This window comes from Protopterus annectens, chromosome 8.part0 (genome assembly GCF_019279795.1).
Source record: "Protopterus annectens isolate FY-2018-M chromosome 8.part0, PAN1.0, whole genome shotgun sequence".
Lineage (NCBI taxonomy): Eukaryota > Metazoa > Chordata > Ceratodontiformes > Protopteridae > Protopterus > Protopterus annectens.
The window spans coordinates 901,967,991-901,992,124 of NC_056741.1; the positions used below are offsets into that span (position 1 = coordinate 901,967,991).

Here is a 24,134-nt window from a genome sequence, read left to right on the forward strand (position 1 = left end):
TGTGTGTTCCCTTGAGCCACCCAAGAAAAAGGTGCTGGGGAGTCTGTCCCAACCAGCAAGAATGAAGGCGAGATACTGGACAACAAACATGGAACGTTATGGTGAATACATAACTTTTTTTCTGTAAATGGTTGTAGCATCTGTTGAGCCCATTGTTAGCCTGAAGGCCATCTCTGCCCAAAAAGGTTGGATAGCTTTGCATGATGAAGAAGATTACTGCATGTGTAGCTTTGCCAGTAATGATGTAATTCAGGAGTCTTTGTACTGACGAGTAGTACATACTGTTTTTTGTAAAATGACAACTTTACATTAGCTGTGAATAGTTTTAATATGCACAAGATTATTATGTTATAATATGGACATGAATTTTCAAGTTTATCCTGTTGAGTCAAAGGTAGTTCCCGCATTGTTTTAGCATTCTTTGAGTTTAAAACAAAAATGAAAATCAGAAGTAGATGGGAGTCTGAATGTTTTTTTTTTTCAGCTGTTCATTGTTCTGCTTTATCTGCTGTTCTGGTGTTTTATCGTGTTCCCTCCTCTTTCAGAATGCTGGACGCTTGCTGTATATTGGACAAAATGAGTGGACCCATGTTAACTGTGCTATTTGGTCAGCAGAGGTTTTTGAAGAGAATGATGGATCCTTGAAAAACGTGCACATGGCTGTGGCAAGAGGGAAGCAAATGGTAAGGGTTGTTTTGAGTAGCTTGCTTACTTAAAGTCGACCCTTTACAAAGCAAATCTATACAAAATGTTTCTTCGTTTTTCCCCAAGTCATCCACCATTCCTCTACCAGTTAATTCAAAAGAACAGGTCGACACTACAGTCTGTAAAGATAAAAACATGGCTTCGTTGGGTCCCTGCAATATCTCAGGGTGTCTCTTAAATAGCTTGGAACATTTTTATTTATTTATTTTATTTTATTTTATTTAACATTTGTTGACCGGGAAAGTCCGACTAGGTTCCACAGAGCCTGTTTTCAGCGGAGGCCCGGGGAGAAATGCTCCAGATGCATGTCTTTGGAATGTGGGAGGAAACCGGAGTACCCGGAGGAAACCCACGCGAACACAGGGAGAACATGCAAACTCCACACAGAAGGCACCCCAGCCGAGAATCGAACCAGAGAACCTCTTGCTGTGAGGCGACAACGTTAACCGCTGGACCACTGTGCCGCCCATGATCAATCAAAACCACTAAGATCTCTATTTAACCACATCCTCTTGACTGGCTTCCTCCCCTGCGGAGTGGAGGACAGCAGTGGTCATCTCTTTGCATGAACGGGGGGGACCATTATTAGGCCCAGGAAATTAAAGCCCCATAAGTTTGACTAGTCTTGTGCAAGGTTTTGGAAAAATAATTATGGACCTGATAATGCCATAGAAAATCTCCAGACAGTGGATTCCAACCCAGTTTGGGTTCAAGGGTAGGCCTTGCCTGGTCAGTCTGTTGGATGACTTTGAGAAAGTCACTAGGGCCATGGATGATGGTAAAACAGTGCATACTGCCTACCTTGACCTTGCTTAAGCATTTGATACAATTCTCCACTCCGGTATTATAGATAGAATTGGGCATAAATCACTGTCACCAGATGGATAGCAAAGTGGTTCAAAGGCAGGGCACCTGTTAGAGTAGGTGAATATAAATCCAGCAAGAGGCCATTTACTAGTGGTATGCTACTGGGCTCCGTGCTGGTAACTTTCCTGTTCGGAATATACTTCTCTGAAGTCATGGCTAATTTGGAAGGCCTTTGGCTGACCAAGTTTGCTGATGACTGCAAGTTGGGGGGCATTCATTTAATCCCTCAGCAATGTCGATATCTTTCAAAATGGTCCGACTCCAACAGCTGATTGGCACCAGAGCCATGGCCTAAAACTAAATGCAAAAAAAATGCATAATTATACCCTTTTGGAATTCAAATACCCCTGCAAATTACAACATTAATAATGCACCTTTTAGAGTGGACCTGGGGTGAGAGATATAGGTACACAGACATTAACCTGAACTTTGACTACCATGTGTCCACAGTGGTGCAGAAGTCCTTCTGTGTGGCAAAGCATATATGTAAGGGCATGGCATCCAGATCCAAGGAGGTTATAGTCCCACTGTACTCTGTCTTCATGAAACCAGTAATAAAGTATAATGCACCTTTCAGCATGTTCCTGACCTGGCACTTTGCAACAAACTGGAATGGCCTCAGAGGTTCCTTGCAAAAAAATACAGGATGTAAACAACATGCCCTGTACAGAATAAATGTAAGTCATATTCCTTTACTCTGTCTCCTACCAACTATTAAGGGATGATTTATGCCTAACGTACAAGGCGCACACAAATCCAGCCCTGATAGAATTATTACACATTTGCAAGACAAACTGTGCAAGGATTACTCAATCCAAGAATCTAAACCTTGTCTGTGATGTGAACAAAACATGGTAGAGACGCAGATATGTGTTTTGGTGATTACCCCTTCTCTGGAACAGGCTTCCAATTCATGTAAAGCAGAGCCCTTCCTTGACCTTATTCAAATGCAGTTTGGATCAGTGGATGGGAATAATAAATTCACTCCTGGGGTGGCACCCATGTCCCTTATGTACAGGGGCAGTCTGTAAAATAGTCAAAGGCATATGCACAAACCTAAGCCATTCTCTAGCCCTTTGAGATGATAAATCTGTTAAAATCTGGGTAATCATGGCTAGGCTTGTAGGGGCTCATGAGCCTTACACCTAGTAGTCTTCTTTTTACCTAAAAATGCTAAGTAGCATGTCCATACTCTTGCTTTCCTGATAAGTTTCTGCAGTTCACACTTTCCACATAAGATTTCCACTTACTGGACAGTTTCAAATTTAATCAAGTTTCTAAAATTGGTCTGTCCCAGCTTTATTGCAATGCACCCATCTGCCAAGATTTTAAATATGCAGCTAATATAGGGGTTTCTCAGGCTACTTGCCTTCATTACAAAACAGTAGTCATAATCTTGTCTTATGCATGTGAAATGTGATGCTGTTCCTTGATGTTCATCGTGTTACACTGCTGCAGTCATTACACTTGGGTTATCCTGCCGTCAGGTGGTTCCCCAGTCGGCCTGAGTTCCAAAGTCTTGTTCCAGCGTCTGTTGCTGTCGCCTCCTCCCTGACGTCAGTGCGACAGGGGTATATAAGATGCAGCCAACGCCATTTTCTTCAGTCTTTCTTGCCGCGTGGTGCCCGAAGCAGAAGCAGTTCGCAAGTGCCGGTCGGCCGACTCCTGAGATTTTCATTCTGAATCCAGAACCGAAGTCTTCTAAAAAAGCTAAGTACCCCGTTGGGGAAACTTTTTCTTGCCTCAGACCGATGTCAGTAAAAGTTAATAACTGTATTTCTTGTGGGAAGCAAATTACCTCATAAGGATTTCCACTCCTATTGTATTCCATGCTTAGGCCCTGACCACGACGTCACTAGTTGTCAGTGTTGTGCAAGGTTTAACAAACGCACTATTAAACGTCGGTTTGATTTTGCCTGACATTATTTTGGCAGAAAATTCAATTACACCATGTCGTCGGAAATTCTGATGACAGCAATGCATAAAAAGGACAAGGACAGGCATCCGAGGCCCAAAACTGAAGACGAGGCCTCTTCTAGGCTGGTCGCCAGTTCTCCGGTTTTCAGCAGGGTGCCTACACAGCCCCTGACGACCACTTCCACAGAACCACAGACCGCCTCTGACTCCCACGTGGAGCTGGCTGGGTCTTCGGATGCACTAGGTTTTCAGCTTTCCGATCCTAACCCTACAGAGGGAACCAAAGTAGCTGAGCAATCCACAGCTACAGAGGGTGTTTTCAGACCTACCCAGTTCCTCTGCTAAGTCTAAGCCCCCCTTAAAAATAAAGAAACAGACACAACTCTCTCCAGGACAGGCTTCCATGCCTAAGAAACAAATGCTAAAAATGGCCGAGGACCTAATCACCCTGATCAGGGGGTCCCATTCCCCTCCTGATAAAAGGCCCAGACAGGATGCAGACTATGAATCTTCTGACCTGGTGTCCATTTCCTCAGACTCTTCCTCCGACCTAGGATATTCTTTACCCCCTTATGAAGATTCTGATGCTGAGTAATCAATTCCATCAGCCTCTCCACCTGAGGATTACTCCTTTGGGGGAGACCTTACATACCATGAGGGAACACTTCCATTGGGAAGGCCAGGATTACTCAGAATCCAAGAAAAGGCTCAGAGACTTCCTTTTATTGCCTCAACACAGACTCCTTGCTATCCCGCCAGTTTTAGATATTATGGATGATGTGTATACTGAATCCAGTTTAAACCCCGACTCCTTACCACCAGCCCCAGTTAAACCTGATAGATATTACAGAGTCCCTGACTCTCACAAATTTCTGTACAAAAGCCCTGTTGCTGTCCTTGAAACTATTTCTCAGGGATCCAAAGGGATTAAGGCCTCATCAGCAAAAAAACCCAGTTCCCTTTGACAGAGATTCCAGAGCATTAGACAGATGGGGAAAGAAGGTATATACGTCTGCAACTTTAGCAATGAGAGCCTTGAATTGCCAGTTTCACATGCTAAAATATCAGCAATTTTTGATGTCTCAGTTGAAACAAAGGATGCTTCCAGATTCAGATCCTCCTAACTTTAAAGAAATGCATGATTTATTGCATGCATCTGAAAAAGTGGGAAAACATACTTTGCAATGTGGGTTTGATTCCTTAGAGGCCTCCTGTAGAGCAGCAGTTACAGGCTCTGTCATTAGAAGGCATGCTTGGTTAAAAGAACATACGTTAGCAGATCATGTTAAGGTCAAATTATTGGATGCACCTTTGCAGCGGGATGTGCCATTTGGAGTTAAGGCAGAGGAGGTATTAAAGAAGATGGAGGATAAGGCAAAATCTATGCAACCGGTGAAGGATTTCTTACAGGTTCAGCCTCCTCGTTTTAGCAGAAATTGGCCAACAAAGAATTGGTCCTTTCCAGTCACAGATAGACCTCAAAGGGGCAGATACAGACGTCCAAGAGGTAGAGGTCAGGCACAAGGCCCTTACAGGCCTCGACAATGGGGGTACACCAGGCCAGAAAGAAGGGGAAGACAGACCTGAACCTTATAAAAAGAAGCCTCAATGACTTTCCACTGCAGCTGCCAAACAGCTCTCTCTTGGCAGCCCCCTTAGGAGGAAAACTGGCACTTTTCTATCACAACTGGCATTGCATCACCAAAGACAAATGGGTTCTCAACATTGTATCTCAAGGTTACAGGTTCACTTTCGCACTGTGCCATGGCTAAAAGGAATGCCAAATCTGCCACCAAATCAATGGGCAGAGGCTCAAAAACAAATTACAGCACTCATGGACATGAGAGCTATTCAAAAGGTACCACCACAGGAACAAGGACAAGGATTTTACTCAAGACTCTGGTTCCCAGAAAGGACAAAGCCTGGAGACCCATTCTGGACCTTTCTTGGATGTTCCGAAATTCAAGATGTTGGCACTACAGCAGCTTCTTCCCATGCTGGGCAAGAAAGCTTGGCTCAAGACTTTGGACCTCAAACAGGCATACCTGCATGTCCCTGTCAGACAAAACTGCAAAAGATACCTCCGATTTCTAGCTGGTTCAATGCACTATCAATTCTCTGCACTGCCCTTTGGCTTATCTACTGCACCCAGGGTCTTCACAAAGTGCCTGGCACCAGTAATTGCATTTTGCAGGCAAAAAGGAATTCAAATTTATCCATACCTGGACGACTGCCTGATTCAAGCAGAGAGCAAGGACATTCTACTAAAGCATCTGGAGTACGTAAAAAAGTTAAGTTGCCTGGGGTACACAGTAAACGAAAAGAAATCAAAACGAATGCTCTCACAACAGATAATATTCCTGGGTGTCGGCTTGAACACAATGGCCCAGATGGCTTATCTCACGCCAGACAAGCAAGTACAACTGACTCAATATTTTCATTTAATGGCAACAAAGACCCAACTCCCTGCAAGAAAAATTCTGCAGGCCTTGGGCTACCTGACATCTTGCATACTACTAATTCCATATGCCAGACTGCATATGAGGAAACTACAATGGTACCTAAAGAGCGTATGGTCTCAGCACTGTCAAAGTTTGGAAACAGTTATACCACTAATTCCTTGCCTACAACAGGAGATTCGATGGTGGGCACAAGCTTGTCACCTCAACAAGGGACAGCCTTTCACTCAACCCACAGCCAGGCAAACACTGACAACAGATGCATCGGATTACGCCTGGGGAGCACACATGGCAGGAAAATGTATCCAGGGCGAGTGGCCCACAGAGCAAAGACATCTCCACATCAATCAAAAAGAGATGCCAGCTGTACAAAATGCTATTGTAGCTTTCAAGGACCTGCTGCATCCAGGACAATTACTACTAAAGACAGACAACACCACAGTTATGTGGTACATAAGCAAGGGGGCACACTCCTACCCCTTCTGCAGACAAGCCATGACCTTGTGGAACACAGCTCTAAACTACCAAGTTCATCTGCAAGCACAATTCCTGCCAGGAACGAAAAACACAATGGCAGACGACCTAAGCAGAAACATCATGGACCCACACGAATGGGAACTGAACCCACAAATATTCAGAATGATAACACAAAAATGGTGGAGCCCGGACATAGATTTGTTTGCTTCCCCAAAGAACTGCCAATTACAGACATTCTGCACAAGGAGCTACTATCCACAAGCATAGAAAGTGGATGCTCTCTCATTCAGCTGGAAAAAACTACAAGTATACGCTTTCCCTCCTTTACCTTTCCTTCCAAAGGTACTCATAAAAGCCAGGCAGGAAGAGCCAAAGATGATCCTGATTGCACCAGACTGGCCACGCCAGCACTAATACCCAATCTTAAAGAACTTAGCACAAGAACCACCCTGGATTTTGCCTCAAATCCCACAGTTGCTGACACAGCACAACAATCAGATACTTCACAGCCAGCTAAAGATCTTAAGTCCATCTGCATGGAAAATTCCTTAGTTAAGCAAGCAGTGCCTCTTTCCAAAGCTGTTATGGATGTCATTCTGGAGGCCAGAAGGCCTAGCACCAGGAAAGCATACTCGGATAAATGGAAGAGATTCTGTGCCTGGAACCAAGCGTACAGCCTTGACCCTCTTGTCCCAAACATTCCTCAGATACTTCAATACTTAACTGAGATGCTAGACAAGGGCCTCTCCTTTTCATCCATCAAGATCCACGCCTCAGCTGTCTCTGCTTATTACAACACGGATCCACCAATTTTTTTCTAATCCTTTGCTCAAACAGTACCTCAGAGGGGCTAAAAACATAAGACCGCCCCATAGAGCACCTACACCACCTTGGGACCTCAACTTTGTATTGGAAAAATTAACTTTACCTCCTTTTGAGCCAGCTAACACAGCAGAATTAAAATATATCTCTTGGAAAACTGCTCTGCTACTGGCAATAACAGCACGAAGAGTTTCAGAATTACAGGCACTAATGGCAGTGGAACCTTTCCTCATCTTCCACCAGGACAGGGTGTCTTTAAGAACTAACCCTACGTTTATGCCAAAGGTGATATCAAGTGTGGCTCTAAACCAAACTATTCACTTGCCAACTTTTTATCCAAAACCACAGAACAAAGGGGAGAGAATACTATATTCTTTGGACATTCACAGACATTTACGCTTCTACTTGGACAAAACCAAAGCTTTCAGAAAATCTGAATAATTATTGGTAGCATACGCTGCAGGAGCACAGGGAAAAGCCATTTCAAAGCAGACTATTTCAAAATGGATAGGACACTGTATACGTTTCTGCTATACCCACCATGGTAAACCTGTACTTAGCAGCATTAGATTTCACTCCACCAGGGCAACAGCCACTTCAACTGCCTACCTCAGAGGAGTACCTACCAAGGATATTTTGGAAGCAGCAACATAGAGTTCTGTGCATACCTTCACCAAACATTACCATTTGCCTTTATACTCCCAAGTCCAGAGCTGGCTTCGCCACTGCTGTACTGCAGGGCCTTATAGCCACCCCACCTCAACTTTGGGATTCCACCCAAGTGTAATGACTGCAACAGTGTAACACGATGAACATAGTACAGTTTTGTACCTACCATAAATGTAGATGTTCGAGTATAAACACTGCTGCAGTCCAGGTTACCCTCCCTCCTTCCCCTCTTACTCTTTGGTACTTACCTAGGTCATCTACCCTTTATTACCTATGGGGAGTATTTGCTGGTAAATAAAAATGGTTGTTTGCTTTTCTTTTGTATATTTTACTAGCAATTTGAATTGCATACCTATTGGGTGGCACCTGACATCTGGGGCAAGAAAAACTGAAGAAAATGGCGTCGGCTGCATCTTGTATATCCCTGTCGCACTGACGCCAGGGAGGAGGCAACAGCAACCGATGCCGGACCAAGACTTTGGAACTCAGGCCAACTGGGGAACCGCCTGATTGCAGGATAACCCAAGTGTAATGACTGCAGCAGTGTTTACACTCGAACATCTACATTTATGGTAGGTACAAAACTGTACTTTTGTACTACTAGATAGGTGCATGCTGTTACTTGTGATAAAATACTTGATGCTGACCTTGTCTTCCTCCCTTGAGGAAGCGAGCACATACCAGGACTGGTATAGCAATCCCAATTATTTTCAGGTTTAGGAGATCCTGTCAACAAATGAGGTTTAGATCCATGTTCAGTCTTTCCTGCATGTGATATAGACTTGTTTCAAAAACTTTTGTAATATCCTGTGGCCATGATCTTTCAAGTAGTATTCGAATACTATTCCCTTAATGTTTTTAGTAACAAGAACATGTGATTTACCATTAGGGTTCATTCTTGAGGGGGATGAGGGTGGCGCTTTCTTCCAGTTCAGCTTTTTTCTTCCTTTGAAGTTTCTGTGCACACAAATGATATAACACAACAGTAAAAGGATGTACCCTAGTCCCTGAACCTACTGATCTGAAGTTGTCTTCAACCTGTGGTTTTACCGAATCCAGCACAGATCCGACTCTGCTGCGTATCCAGCATCTGATCAGAGCTCCAAGCTTCTCCCCTACCCATAATGCCCCTGTCTCCTTCCTCCCTTCAGATCTCATTTGCTGCGCTTCATGTCCATATCGTGATCCGTGATGTAGGCTACAGTTTTAGGGTAAGTGATTTTTTTCTACCTTTTTTGACATCCTTTCTTAAACCTTTACTTTTTCTACTTCCCCTTGCGCGCACACTGCATTGGTTTAAAAAAAAAAAAAAAATTTTTTTTTCTAACCGTGTGTGTGTGTGGTGTGTGTGGTGTGTGTGTGTGGTGTGTGTGTGTGGTGTGTGTGTGTGGTGTGTGTGTGTGTGTGTGTGTGTGTGGTGTGTGTGTGTGGTGTGTGTGTGTGTGTGTGTGTGTGTGTGTGTGTGTGTGTGTGTGTGTGTGTGTGTGTTGAGCCTGCCTTTTGGTTGGAGTATGGCTGAAACCCCCAAACCAGGCTTCCAAAAATGCACGGAGGGTGGCCACAAGCTCTCTGGCTGATGGCTACACTGTGTGCTGAATGTCTTGGGGCTGCCCACTTAGAGACCTCCTGTTCCATCTGTGCTGGGTTTAATCCCCGGGCACTGATGGACAGGAGGAATAAGTTAATTTTGAACATCATCCTTTCCCGGCCTACCACCGAGGCCCAGACCGCTTCTGCCCCGGTTTCTGCTTCCATCTCTGCCCCGGGTTCTGGGACTCAACTTCCTGCCAAAAGGTCCGGGGATGGAGACAAATCTTTTAAGTCCAGGAACAGGGCCACGAAGCGATTCCTGTATCGCTCATCCTCAGTGGCCCCTCCAGCTAAGGTATGGTCAGCTCAGAGGACAGACCCCCCCCCCCGACGCCATTCCCTTTGGTTCTCATCGGAGGGAGGAACTTCGGACCTGGTCATTGACACGGGCTTCCCCACACCGCCTCCCTAAGCCGATGTTCTTCATGTTTCACTGATGATCATTGTGTTTCACTGTTGCAGTCATCACTGTAGGGTTCTTCCTGCCGGCAGGCAGTCCTCGGTCAGCCAGACTCCCAGGGTCTGGGTCCGGCGTCGACTGTTCAGTTATGCTCCCTGACGTCAGAGCACTAGGAGTACAAAGCTGCCAGCCGACACCTTGTTCTCCTGTCTTTCTTGCCGTGCGGTGAAAGCAGCTCGCAAGTGCTGGTCGGCTGACTCCTGATATTTTTTCGTGCTTCAGTCCGAAGACTTACTTCTTCTCAAAGCAAAGTACCTCGTTGGGGAAACTTTTTTCTTGCTCCAGTCCGATGTCAGAAAAAGCTAATAATTGCATTTCTTGTGGGAAGCAAATACCTCATAAGGATTTCCATTCTTACTGTATTCCTTGTTTAGGCCCTGACCACGACGTAGCTAGTTGTCGGTTTTGTGCTAGATTTAACCAACGTACGATTAAGCGAAGGTACGATTTTGCTTTCCACTACTTTGGTAGGCGATTTACTTATAAAATGTCGTCGGACACGCTTCTGACTACCGGAGTTCACAAGCGACGCAAGGATAAGGACAGGCCTCCGAGATCCAAATCAGACGACGTTTTACAAGCAGAGCCAGCTACAGGTTCGGCCGTCGTCAGTGAGGCGCTTTCGCAGCCCCTGTCGTCGGCCATTTCAGAACTGATTGCCGAAACGGACTCCCACAAGGAGCCAACTAGGCCTTTGAACACTCCAGCTGCAGGACCTTCGGACAGTGCTCCCTCGGATGGGTCCGGAGCCACTGTGGAGATACCAGCTTCCGAGGGGGTTTTCAGGCCTATACAGCTTCTCATAAAGGCAAAGACAAAGGCAAAGACTCCTCCTAAATCTAAGTCACCAGCCCAGGCCTCTTCTGATCCAGGACCCAAATCTCAGAAACAGCTACTTAAAATGGCGGTAGACTTACTAACCATGATTAGGGGTTCATATCCCCCTCCAGACAAAAGGCCAAAGCAAGAATTGGATTATGAATCTTCTGATCAGGCATCTATTTCTTCAGTGTCTTCCTCTGAACAGGAATATACTTTCCCTCCTTATGAGGATTCTGATGCTGAGGAATCCATTCCTTCAGCTTCTCCCCCTGAGGATTTTTCTTTTGGGGAAACTTTACATGACATGAGGGAACATTTTCACTGGGAAGGACAGGAGTACTCGGAATCTAAGAGAAGGCTTGGGGATTTCCTTCTTCCCCAACATAGACCCCTGGCTCTTACTCCTATTTTGGATATTGTGGATGATGCCTTTTCTGAGGCTAATTTAACTCCTGACTCCTTTCCTCCAGCCCCTGCTAAGCCTGATAGATATTACAGGGTCCCTGACTCCCACCAGTTCCTTTACAAAAATCCTACTGCTGATCCAGAAACCATTTCTCAGGGTCCTAAGGGGGTTAAGGCCACTTCTGCTAAAAACCCTATTCCGACGGATAAGGTTTCTAGAGCTTTGGAGAGATGGGGCAAAAAAGTCTACACTTCTGCTACTTTATCTATTAGGGCTTTAAATTGTCAATTTCATATGCTAAAATATCAGCAATTGCTACTGTCTGTTATGAAACAAAAGCTAGGTACCATTTCTGCATGTGCAGATAATAAGGAATTACACAATTTGATGCATGCCACTGAGCAAGTGGGGAAGCATGGTTTACACTGTGGTTTTGATGCCTTGGAGGCCTCTTGCAGGGCGGCTGCCTCTGGCACAGTCATTAGAAGGCATGCTTGGAAGGAACAAAACTTACCTGATCAAGTGAAAGCAAAGTTACTGGATGCTCCTGTTCAGCATAATGTTTTGTTTGCGTCTAAGGCTGAAGAGGTGATAAAGAAAATGGAGGATAAGGCAAAATCCATGCAAACGGTTAAGGATTTCTTAAAAGTTCAGCCCCCAAGATTTAGCAGAAATTGGCCAACTAAAAATTGGTCCTTTCCCAGCTTAGGCCTCAGAAGGGTAGATATAGGCGCTCCAGAGGGGGAGGGCACAAGCACAGACCTAGACAGTGGAGTGCTTCCACCCCCAGAGGTGGAGAGGACAGACCTCAATCTTATAGAAAACAGGCTCAGTGACTCTCCCTGCATGGCTCCAGGAACTTCTCTCCTGGAAGCTCTTCTAGGAGGAGAACTATCTCTTTTTCAACAAAATTGGACTTGCATAACCCAAGACAAATGGGTGTTGGATGAAGTTTCAAGGGGTTACAAATTCCACTTTCATACCTTGCCAAGACCAAACGAATGGCCAACCCTACCAAAACACTTGCTTTCCCTTCCAGGCGTCAGCTTCGCCAAGTGAGGGATTCCTTTCTTCTATTAGCTCAGCAGTTGGGCATTACCATCAATCTCAGCAAGTTGTCACTGGCCCCAGTTCAAGTATTAGATTTCATTGGGGCTCGATTGGACACAATTCATACCCAAGTCTTTCTTACCTCAGAGAGAATACAGTCCTTTGTATTCTTCAAGCCCAGTCACTGACAGCGGAAATGGTATTAAGGACGTTGGGGTCCATGGCGCCCACGATCAGTCTTTTACCCTTGGCATGTTTTCACATGCAGGTTCTTCAGTGGACCGTCTTGGTTTAGTGGTCCATGTTAGTGCTCCCATTGTCACACCCCATTCGAGTCTCTCAGGTGTGCAGAGACTCTCTTCTGTGGTAGATTCATTCTCTTGAGCTTGCTTGGGATAGCTCTTTTCTTGCACCTTCCCCCATGGCCACAGTGACCATGGGCAGCTGTCTGCTAATGTGGGGGGGGTCACTGCTCGGGAAGGACAGTCCAAGGCACATGGTCCGCACACGAGACCAGTTTGCTTATCAGTGTCCTGGAGATGAGAGCAGTGCTTGTAGCATTGCAGGCTCTCCATGCCCATTTTTTTCCAGGGACGATTGCTATCCAGCTGGACAATATGTCTGTGGTCTAGTACATCAGCAAGCAGGTGGGAGCCAAGATGTTCTTCATGTTTCACTGTTGCAGTCATCACACTTGGGTTATCCTGCCAGGGGTAGCCCTCAGTCTGCCCGAATACCAGAGGCTTAGTATTTCTGCGTTGGATGCTGTTGCTCCAGGACTGACGTCAGGTCGTCAGAGGTATAAAATCAGGCAGCCGACGCCATTACATCAGTCTTTCTTCCCAATGAGCCTGAAGCAGAAGCAGTTCGCACGAGTGCCGGTCGGCCGCTACCTGAGATTTCCGTTTCCGAAATTGAAGTCTTCTAACGCTAAGTACCCCGTTGGGGATACATTTTTTCATGCTCTACCCGCAAAAGTGAACAATTGTCTCGCTGTGGAAAGCAAATACCACACTGAGATTTCCATTCTTACTGCGTCACCTGTTTAGGCCCAGACCACGACGTACCTCGCTGCCGGTTTTGTGCTTTGTTCATTGCGCAAACTATTAGTAGTCGGGCCCTTATTGTAGCTAAATACTTTAGTTCTCAGTCTCCGTATTCCAAAATGGCTTCGGTAAGCCATCCTACTACCGATCTTCTGAAAAGACATAAGGATAAAGACAGAGACAGACCGCACATGTCCAAAACTGCTGACGACGTTTCTGTTAAGCTAGTCGCCAGTACTCAGTGAGGCGCTTTTGCAGCCCCTGATGCCCGCTTCGCTGGATTCGCAGGCTGCTACCGAGACACCTTCGGAGTCTGGTAATGCCGCGAGACTCTTCTTTGACTACAGAACCTGTGGCTGTCTCCACCTTGGATGGGTCCGGAGCCGCTGTGCAGGCACTGGCTTCTGAGGAAGTACTTTTCACTACCAATATTAGACACAAACCGACGACTTCTTTCGCATCTTCAGTTCGTTCTAACACTACCGAGTTTCTAAGGCCAAGAGTACACGCTACACCTAAAAAAACAACTTCCCTAACTCAAGCGCCTGCTTCCCTGCCACAGTCACAGATGCTTAAAATCGCGGAAGGCCTTATCATGCTGATTAGGGGAAGCCAGCCTTCCCCTGCTAAAAGAAAGAGAGACTTGTCCCCAGCAGGTTTATCTGACCAAGAGTCCGATGACTCTGAGGTTTCTGATTATGAAGACATGCCCTTGTCTGCCTGTGAGGATTCAGATGCAGAAGAATCCATTCCTTCTGCCTTCCCTCCAGAGGATTTTTCTTTTGGTGAAACCCTACATACTTTGAGAGAGAATTTCCATTGGGAATGCCAGGATTGTCCTCAGTCCAAAAAGGGACTCAGGGAATTTTTAGATTTACCAGAGCACAGACCCTTAGCTATCCCTTCTGTTTTGGATATTGTGGATGATATCTTTATGGAATCCAGTCTAACTCCTGATACCTTACCCCCTGCTCCCAGGAAACCTGACAGGTACTAGAGTCCCTGACTCGCACAAATTTATCTTCAAAAATCCTACTGCTGACCCAGAGGTCATCTCCCAAGATCCTAAATGAATTAAAGCAACTACAGCTAAGAATCCTACCCCCTTGGACAGGGATTCCCGAGCTTTAGACAGATGGGGTAAAAAAGTATACATCTCTACAACTCTTGCCATTAGAGCATTAATTTATCAGTTCCACGTGCTGAAATACCAGCAACATACTATGGAATTTATTTAGCAAAAATTATCTACCTTCCCTGACTGTGTAGAAAATAAAGAATTATAGGAGCTTATGCATTCTGCAAGCCAAGTCAGCAAGCATACCCTGCAATGTGGGTTTGACACCCTAGAAGCATGTTGCAGGGCAGCAGTCACAGGTTCTGTACTTAGAAGGCATGCCTGGCTTAAGGAGCAGACTTTGCCAGACCATGTTAAATCAAAATTATTGGACGCACCTCTGAGCAAGGACAGTCTGTTTGGCACCAAAGCAGAAGAGGTTTTAAAAAAAAATGGAAAAAAAAGCTAAGTCTGTGCAGACAGTTAAAGATTTTTTTGCAAGTGCAGCCTTCAAGTTTCAGGAGGCATTGCCCCTCAAAATATTGGTCCTTTCCAGCCCCCTCAAGGCCACCACAAACTAGACCTAGGGGAAACGGACCTCCCCAGACTACAGTCTCACTGTGGAAAACAAATACCACACTGAGATTTCCATTCTTACTGCGTCACCTGTTTAGGCCCAGACCACGACGTACCTCGCTGCCGGTTTTGTGCTTTGTTCAATGCAGGGATCTAAGCAGTGGAGTACCTCCACTTCTAAAACAGGGAGTACTAAGTCACCCCCTTATGGAAAGAATTCACAGTGACTTCTCAACTCCTCCCCTCACCTCTGCCCAGTTGCTCGTGTCCCTAGGAGAAAAACTTGCCCACCGTGCAAAAAACTGGACCTCCATCACCAACGATCGATGGGTCCTCAACATTGTAACCCAGGGGTACAAATTTGTTTCCACACGCTGCCAACCCCAAAAGGGTTCCCAGACCTTCCTCCAAACCAGTGAGCAGAGGCACAAATCCAAGTTCAGATGTTGCTCTCCATAAGGGCCATTCAGCCAGTTCCTGCAGAACAGCTAGGCCAAGGTTTTTATTCCACCCTTTTCCTGGTACCCAGAAAAAGAGGGCACCTGGCACCCAGTATTAGATCTTTCCATTCTAAACACCTTCCTGGTGGTACCAAAATTCAAAATGCTCACCCCTAAAGCAGCTTTTCCCAATGCTGTCCAAAGATGCCTGGTTAGCCACCCTAGACCTAAAGGAGGCCTATCAGCACATCCGCATCAGGACTCCTGCAGAAAATATCTACGTTTCAGGGCAGGATATATGCATTATCAGTTCTCTGCACTTCCCTTTGGCTTATCCATTGCTCCCAGAGTTTTCACAAAATGCCTGGCTCTAGCCATTGCCTATTGCAGACAGAGAAATATTCAAATTTACCCCTACTTGGACGATTGGCTGATTCAGACAGACGGTCAGGAACAGCTGTTGCAGCACCGGACATTTGTAAAGAACCTTCTAACCTCCATGGGGTACACGATCAACAAAAAGAAATCCAAATTAGTCCCCAATCAAAAAATTGTATTCCTGGGAGCAAGCTTGGACACAGCATCCTAGCTGGCATTCCTTACTCCAGAAAAATAAGCCTGACAGACTACTACTCTCAAATGGCCACCAGAACCCAGCTGTCCGCAAGAAAAATCTTGCAAGCCCTAGGGTTCATGGCCTCCTGCATTCTACTAATTCCATATGCCAGACTGCATATGAGGAAACTTCAGTGGTATTTAAAAAGTCTTTGGTGCCAACATTATCAGGACCTGGAAACTATCATAACTTTGATACCTTGTCTAAGGAAAGAGTTCCTTTGGTGGGCAGCAGCATGCAACTACAACAAGGGGCTTCCCTTTATACAACCCCACACCGCCCAGACCCTAACCACAGACGCATCAGACTATGCCTGGGGTGCTCATCTGGACAGCAGGTGCATTCATGGCCACTGGAGCCCAAATCAAATAAGTATGCACATCAGCCAAAAAGAGATGCTAGCTGTTCAGCATGCTTTGACAGCTTTCAGATCCCTACTCTCTCCGGGGCCTCTACTAATCAAAACCGACAACACCACAGTGATGTGGTACATCTACAAGCAGGGAGCAGTCCTCTCTTACCCAGTATGCAGGCTAGCCATGACCCTGTGGAACATGGCCTTAGTCATGCATATTCACCTGCAAGCTCAATTCCTGCCAGACAACTTAAGAAATCTAGACCCACACGAGTGACAAACCACAACACCTTCAGCCTTGTGACCCAGAAATGGGGTACCCTGAAGGTGGACCTATTTGCCTCCCCCTACAACCACCATCTCCACAAATTCTGCACCAGGGAACCTCACAGCGAGGCCTGGAAAGTGGATGCCCTATCCTTCCAGTGGGCAAACCTCTCAATCTATGCATTTCCCCCTCTACCTCTTACAAGAGTATTACTCAAGATAAGGGAGGAAAGACCAAGGGCAATCCTGATTGCCCCAGATTGGCCACGCCAACACTGGTACCCAGTACTGCACAGTCTGTCACCTTCATGGCACCTCCCCCAGATCCCTACTATCCTGAATCAGCAGGAGGGTAATTTCTTGCATCAGCAATTGCAGACCCTGATCCTTGCAGCCTGGCTTATTCCTTGACTTCTCTTCCAGTGGCCAGCCTAATCAAGCAGGTACTGGATGTCATACGTGAAGCCAGATGACCCAATACAAGAAAATCCTATGCTGACAAGTGGAAAAGGTATTGTTCCTGGATCCACACTAAAGGAGCGGATCCAGCCCTCCTTACCTCTCATCCTGGATTACCTAGCAGACAATACTCCACAGGGGCCTGTCCTCTTCCATTAAGATCCATGCTTCTGCCATCTCTACTCATTACACCACTGAGCCACCTGTCTTCACACCCTCTCATCAAGCAGTTCCTGAGAGGGGCTAACAACTTAAGACCACCAAGAAGAGCCCCTACCCCTGCTTGGGACCTTAACTTTGTGTTGGAAAAGCTCACGCTACCCCCCTTTGAGCCTGCAGCATCAGCAGAGTTAAAATTCCTCTCTCAGAAAACAGCCTTGCTTCTGGCCATCACTTCAGCTAGAAGAGCATCTGAGCTACTAGCACTTATGGCTGTGGGAACCTTTCATTATTTTTCATGCTGGCAGGGTCTCCCTCAGGACTAACCCCATTTTCATTCCTAAAGTAGTGTCCTGTGTGGCTTTCAACCAATCTGTACATTTGCCCACCTTTTTCCCTAATCCTCAAAGTAAGGGGAAAGGATCCTGCACTCTCTAGATGTGCACAGACAGCTCAGATTCTACATTAATATGACTAAGCCCTTTAAGAAATCTGACCAGTTATTAGTCAGCTTTGCAGCAGGGGCAGGGGGCAAGGCTGTGTCAAAACAAGCCATCTCCAAATATGGATAGCACACTGTATCCATTTCTGTTACAAATACCATGGGGAACCACCCCTCAGGGGGGTTAGAACTCGTACCACTAGGGCAACTTCATCCTCTATAGCCTTTCTCAGAAGAGTCCCTACCAGGGACATTCTGGAAGCTGAAACTTGGAGTTCTGTTCATAACTTCACCAAGCATTACCACCTGCCTATCTTTTCCAAATCCAGGGCGAGCTTTGCAACCGCAGTCCTGCAGGGCATACTAGCCAGCCCCAACTCTTCTTGACACTCTCCACCCATTCTTCAGCTTTGGGTATCAACCCAAGTGTAATGACTGCAACAACGAAACATGAAGGACATAGTACAGTTGTGTACACTTACAATAAATGTAGATGTTTGAGTGTATTCACTGTTGCAGTCCTGGATGTCCTTCAAGAATGCAACTGCAGTCATAACATATGGGTTGTCCTGCCTCAGGCAGCCCTCGGTCGGCCGAATTCCAAAGTCTGGGTCCGGCGTCGGCTGGTGTCGCTTCCTCTCCGACGTCACAACGGCTGGAGTATAAAGGCATCGGCCGACGCCATCTTCTTCAGTCTTTCTTGCCGCGTGGTGCCCAAAGCAGAAGCAGTTCGCAAGTGCCGGTCAGTCAGCTCCTGTGTTTTCAGTACCAAAGTCATCTAAAAGCTAAGTACCCCGTTGGGGAACATTTTTTCTTGCCTCAGCCGATGTCAGAACAAATTGAGAAAGTTAATAATTGTTTGTCTTGTGGTAAACAAATACCTCATAAGGATTTCCATTCCTACTGCCTTCCTTGCCTGGGCCCAGACCACAACGTCTCGGCCTGTGCTTGCTTTAATAAGCGCACTCTCAGGCGCCGGGCAGAATTTGCCAAGGACTTTTTCGGTGAATCTTTCACGTATATCATGCCGTCGGATCAACCGACAACTCAATCTGCCAAAAAACGAAAGGACCGGGACCGACATCCTTGGCCTGCGTCCACTACCGATGCTACTCCTAAACCCTCCGCTAGTGCTTCGGTTCCTTCGGAAACGGTTATTCAACCGCTCCAGGCCGACGACACAGCGTTAACACGACCTTCGGTCTCGGAGATCTCACCGGTGCCAGTTGTTGATTTTCCTCCGGAAACCGAAGTTCTGGATCTACCCGACACCATTTCCATGGACAAGGTTACTCCTGCACGTGGGGCTGCTAGGCCGCCTGTATCCATGTCCATCAAGGCCTTTGCATGTGCTAAGGCCGCCAGCCAGGCCAAGGCCCATCCTAAACCTGCTGCTCAGGCCCCTTCTTCTGATAAGCAGATCATGTCTCTTGCTGCAGATCTTATTTCTCTTATCAGGGGGTCTCAGCCTCATCCAGACAGAGGTTCTCAGCCACCTGCAGAGAAAAGGCCCAGAACAGAGCAGGCTGACTACCTCTCTTCAGATGAAGCCTCTGGGGATTCTGAGCATTCTGATACCCAAGAAGAATCCTTCCAGGCCTACGAGGACTCTGATGCTGAAGAATCAATTCCCTCTGCCTCCCCTCCAGAGGATTTCTCGTTTGGTGAAGTCCTGCATTCCATGAGGGAACATTTTAAATGGCAGGGTCAGGAATTCTCTGATTCCAGGAAAAGGCTACATACCTTCCTCAAGCTTCCCCAGCACAGACCTTTAGCTATTCCGCCAGTTATGGATGTTTTGGATGATGTTTTCTCTGACTCCAGTGCTAACCCTGACTCTCTCCCCCCTGCTCCTGTCAAGCCAGACAGATATTATAGGGTCCCTGACACTCACAAGCATCTCTTTAAGGCCCACTCTGTGGATCTAGAAACTATTTCACAGGGCCCCAAGGGAGTAGCTACTTCCACTGCCAAAAAATCCACTGCCAGCGGACAGGGAAGCTAGGTCCCTGGAGAGATGGGGTAAAAAAGTTTATACCTCTACCACCCTAGCCATGAGGTCACTTAACTGCCTTTTTCACATGTTTCAGTACCAGGATTTTTTACTGGATGATTTACAGAAAAAGTTAGCCTCTCCTGAGCCTATTGATAGAAAGGCATTGCAGGATCATATACATAACACTCAGCAGGTTAACAACCATTTTCTTCAGTGTGGTTATGATGCATTGGAAGCTTCATGTAGGGCAGCTATGACTGGGTCTGTGATACGTAGACATGCTTAGTTAAAAGATCAGTCTTTGCCTGACCATGTTAAAGTAAAGTTACTGGATGCACCTCTGGAAAAACAAAGCTTTTTGGTGCTAATGCACAAGATGTGTTGAAATCCATTGAGGAAAAAGCAAAGTCAGTACAGACAGTCAAGGATTTCCTTCAGGTTCAGCCACCCAGATTCAGCAGAAACTGGCCCTCAAAGAATTGGTCCTTCCCGGGCTCTGACAAGTTTCAAAGGGGAAAAAGCAGGCGTGCCCGAGGTAGAGGGCAATACCGAGGATCCTACAGGGGCCGCCAATGGCAACCTCCAAATCAAAGAAGTGGCGCAGACAGCCCAGCTGCACCACAAGGACAATCACAATGACTTGACTTTCATACCGCCTACAAAGGCTCAAAGAGAAGCACCTTTGGGCGGAAAATTATCCTTATTCTCACAAAACTAGCATATCTTAACCAAGGACAACTGGATTCTGGATTTAATAGACAAGGGTTACAGATTCCACTTCCATACTTTACCAATAAGACAAGGCATGCCAAACCTGCCACATCATCAAAGGGCAGAGGCACTCTCTCAAGTTTCAAAGCTGTTAAGTATAAAAGCAATAGAAAGGGTACCTCCTCAGGAACAAGGCCAGGGATTTTATTCAAGACTGTTCCTTGTTCCAAGAAAAGAAAACAAATGGAGACCTATACTGGACTTGTCAACTCTAAATATTTTTCTCATTGTGCCAAAGTTCAAAATGCTGACGCTGCAGCAACTCCTTCCCATGCTGGGCAAGGGGTCTTGGCTGGTCACTCTGGACCTCAAGGAGGCATACCTGCATGTCCCAATCAGACAAAGCTGCAGAAGATTCCTCAGATTTCTTGCAGGGACAGAGCATTATCAATTCTCAGCATTGCCGTTTGGCTTATCTACTGCGCCCAGAGTGTTCACGAAATGCCTGGCATCAGTAGTGGCACACTGCAGACTCCAGGGGATTCAAATATACCCCTACCTGGACGACTGCCTCATACAAGCAGACAAAAAGCAAACTTGGACTATGTCATGCAACTACTGCAGGTCTTGGGATACACAGTCAACATTCAGAAGTCAAGACTACTGCCATCCCAACAGATTATTTTCCTAGGAGCCAAACTGGACACAGAAACTCAAATGGCCTACCTCACAGAGGAAAAACAACAGCAGTTACCAGAGTACTTCAGAGGCCTAGCAAAACTCTCCCAGCTGACTGCAAGAAAAATCCTGCAGGCCCTGGGGTTCATGGCATCTTGCATTCTTCTGATACCTTTGGCAAGATTTCATATGAGAAAGCTGCAATGGTATTTAAAAAACTTATGGTCTCAACACAGCCAAAGCCTAGAGGACGTAATCCCACTTATTCCATGTCTGCAAAAGGAATTTCTGTGGTGGGCTCAAGCCAGTCAGTTAAACAAAGGCATGTCTTTCAACAGACCTCAAGCAGGTCAGATGATTACAACAGATGCCTCAGATCATGGATGGGGGGCGCACATGGAGGGCAGATGCATTCAAGGTCTATGGGCACCAAAGGAAAGACATCTGCACATAAACCAAAAAGAGATGTTGGCAGTGATACATGCAATCGAGACTTTTGAAAAATCACTACAACAAGGGCATTTGCTAATAAGGACAGACAACACCACTGTCATGTGGTATATAAACAAGCAGGGAGGCACTCATTCTTATCCCCTCTGCAGACTAACAATGCTTCTCTGGGAAAAATCCCTGAGCCTGAAAATACATTTGCAATCACAGTTTGTTCCAGGCAAGGACAATGTACTGGCGGACAAGCTGAGCAGAAATTTCTTGGATCCACACGAATGGATGCTGCATCCTCACATTTTCTCACAATTAACAAAGACATGGGGAAGACCGGACGTAGATCTCTTTGCTTCCCACTTAAATCATCAGCTGGAAAAGTTCTGCACAAGGACCCACCATCCTCTAGCCTGGAAAACGGATGCTCTCTCCTTCAGCTGGAATTCCCTAAAAATTTATGCATTCCCTCCTCTACCTCTGCTGACCAAGGTGATACTGAAGATCAAAGCAGAACAACCAACAGGCATTTTGATAGCTCCGGACTGGCCAAGGCAACACTGGTACCCATTGCTGTTGAGCATAACTCGGACCAGACCATGGCCTCTGACCCTATGGCCCCTGCTCCTAACACAACACAATTACAAGACTGTACATCAAGACCTGAAAACATTGCATCTGACAGCCTGGAGGTTACCATGACTCCTCCAACTATCTCTCTTTCCAAAACAGTTCAAGAGATCTTACTGGAAGCACGCACACCTTCCACCAGAAAAAACTATTCAGCCAAGTGGAAGAGATTCAGCATCTGGAATGCCAACAGGGGTCAGGACACAACATTACTGAGTATACCTCAGATATTAGAATACTTGGCAGAAATGTTTCATACTGGACTCTCATACTCTTCTATAAAGATTCACGCCTCAGCAATCTCAGCAAAATACAATTGTGACCCTCCAGTGTTTTCACATCCTTTGCTAAGACAGTTCTTAAGAGGGATAAAGAATATCAAACCTCCCAGAAAACAGCCAGTACCTGCATGGGACCTCAATTTCGTTTTGGAAAAATTAACTCTTCCTCCTTTTGAGCCAGCAGCAACTTCAGAAATGCAATTTCTGTCATGGAAAACGGTCTTCCTATTGGCAGTCACATCTGCAAGAAGAGTCTCGGAGATACAGGCACTCATGGCAGTGCCTCCCTTCCTCATTTTACATCAGGACAGAGTTTCTCTAAGAACCAGTCCTACATTCATGCCAAAAGTTATTTCCAGGGTGTCTCTAAATCAAGCTATTCACCTGCCTACTTTCTTCCCCAATCCTCAAAATAGGGGGGAAAAACTGCTGTATACTTTGGACATACACAGGCAACTACGCTACTACTTGGACAGAACTAGGGCCACCAGAAAGTCTGACCAACTGTGTTTGTAGCCTATGCTGCTGGAGTACAAGGAAAAGCAATCTCCAAACAAACAATTTCAAAATGGATTGGACACTGCATCAGATTCTGTTATTCTTTCCATGGAAAAGGTGTGCCAGCCAATATTAGGCCACACTCCACCAGAGCTATAGCCACATCCACAGCTTTTCTAAGAGGAGTGGCAACAAAGGACATTTTAGACGCTGCTACATGGAGCTCCGTGCATACATTTACCAAGCACTACAACCTGCCCTTATACTCCAGATCCTGAGCAGGCTTTGCTTCGTCAGTCCTGCAGGGGATTTTAGCTACACCATCCCTCTCATAGCTCCATCCACCCCCAGCTTGGCTGTGGTATTCAACCCATATGTTATGACTGCAGTTGCATTCTTGAAGGACATAGTACAGTTTTGTACCTACCATAAATGTAGATGTCCGATAGATATGCAACTGCAGTCGGATTTTCCCACCCTCCTACCCCTCTGCAACTTTCTTTATGGGGTCCTACCCCTATTCCTATTACCAGTGGGTATCTCCTATGGTGTATCTGTTTATTACTGTTGTGCATGTTTGGAATTATTTTTTATCCATTCACCAAATTTAGCCTTCCTAGGAGGTTACCTGGCATCTGGGGCAAGAAACACTGAAGAAGATGGCGTCGGCCGATGCCTTTATACTCCAGCTGTTGTGACGTCGGAGAGGAGGCGACACCAGCTGATGCCGGACCCAGACTTTGGAATTCGGCCGACCGAGGGCTGCCTGAGGCAGGACAAACCCATATGTTATGACTGCAGTTGCATATCTATCGGACGTCTACATTTATGGTAGGTACAAAACTGTACTTTTCCCAACCTCCGTCCCCCTTGTCTCTCTCTCCCTCTTCCTCACTCCTTACAGGGCTTTTGACATTTACTTTTTACTGGTGTTTTTTTTCCACCATAACTTAGCTCCCTATTTGAGGGCTCCTGACATTTGGGGCAAGAAGAACTGATGTGATGGCGTCTGCTGCCTGATGTTCTTCATGTTTCACTGTTGCAGTCATCACATTTGGGTTATCTGCTTGCAGTACCCCTTGGTCTGCCTGATTAACAAAGTCTTGGGTCCTGCATCGGTTGCAGTCTCTTCTTCCATGCCATCAGCTCGTCGGGTATAAAACATGCAGCCAATGCCATTACATCCATCTTTCTTGCCGTGCGGTGCCCGAAGCAGAAGCAGTTTGCAAGTGCTGGCC

General features: G+C 46.2%; 1 protein-coding gene across 1 annotated transcript in view; it reads left to right on the forward strand.

The window, feature by feature from the left end:
- KMT2B (lysine methyltransferase 2B) overlaps positions 1 to 24,134 on the forward strand; it is a gene marked incomplete in the record, with an annotated part of 4,527,268 nt that overhangs the window by 2,521,362 nt on the left and 1,981,772 nt on the right. Inside the window, 1 exon segment of the mRNA XM_044079325.1 lies at positions 546 to 683. Coding sequence (XP_043935260.1) covers positions 546 to 683 — 138 coding nt within the window.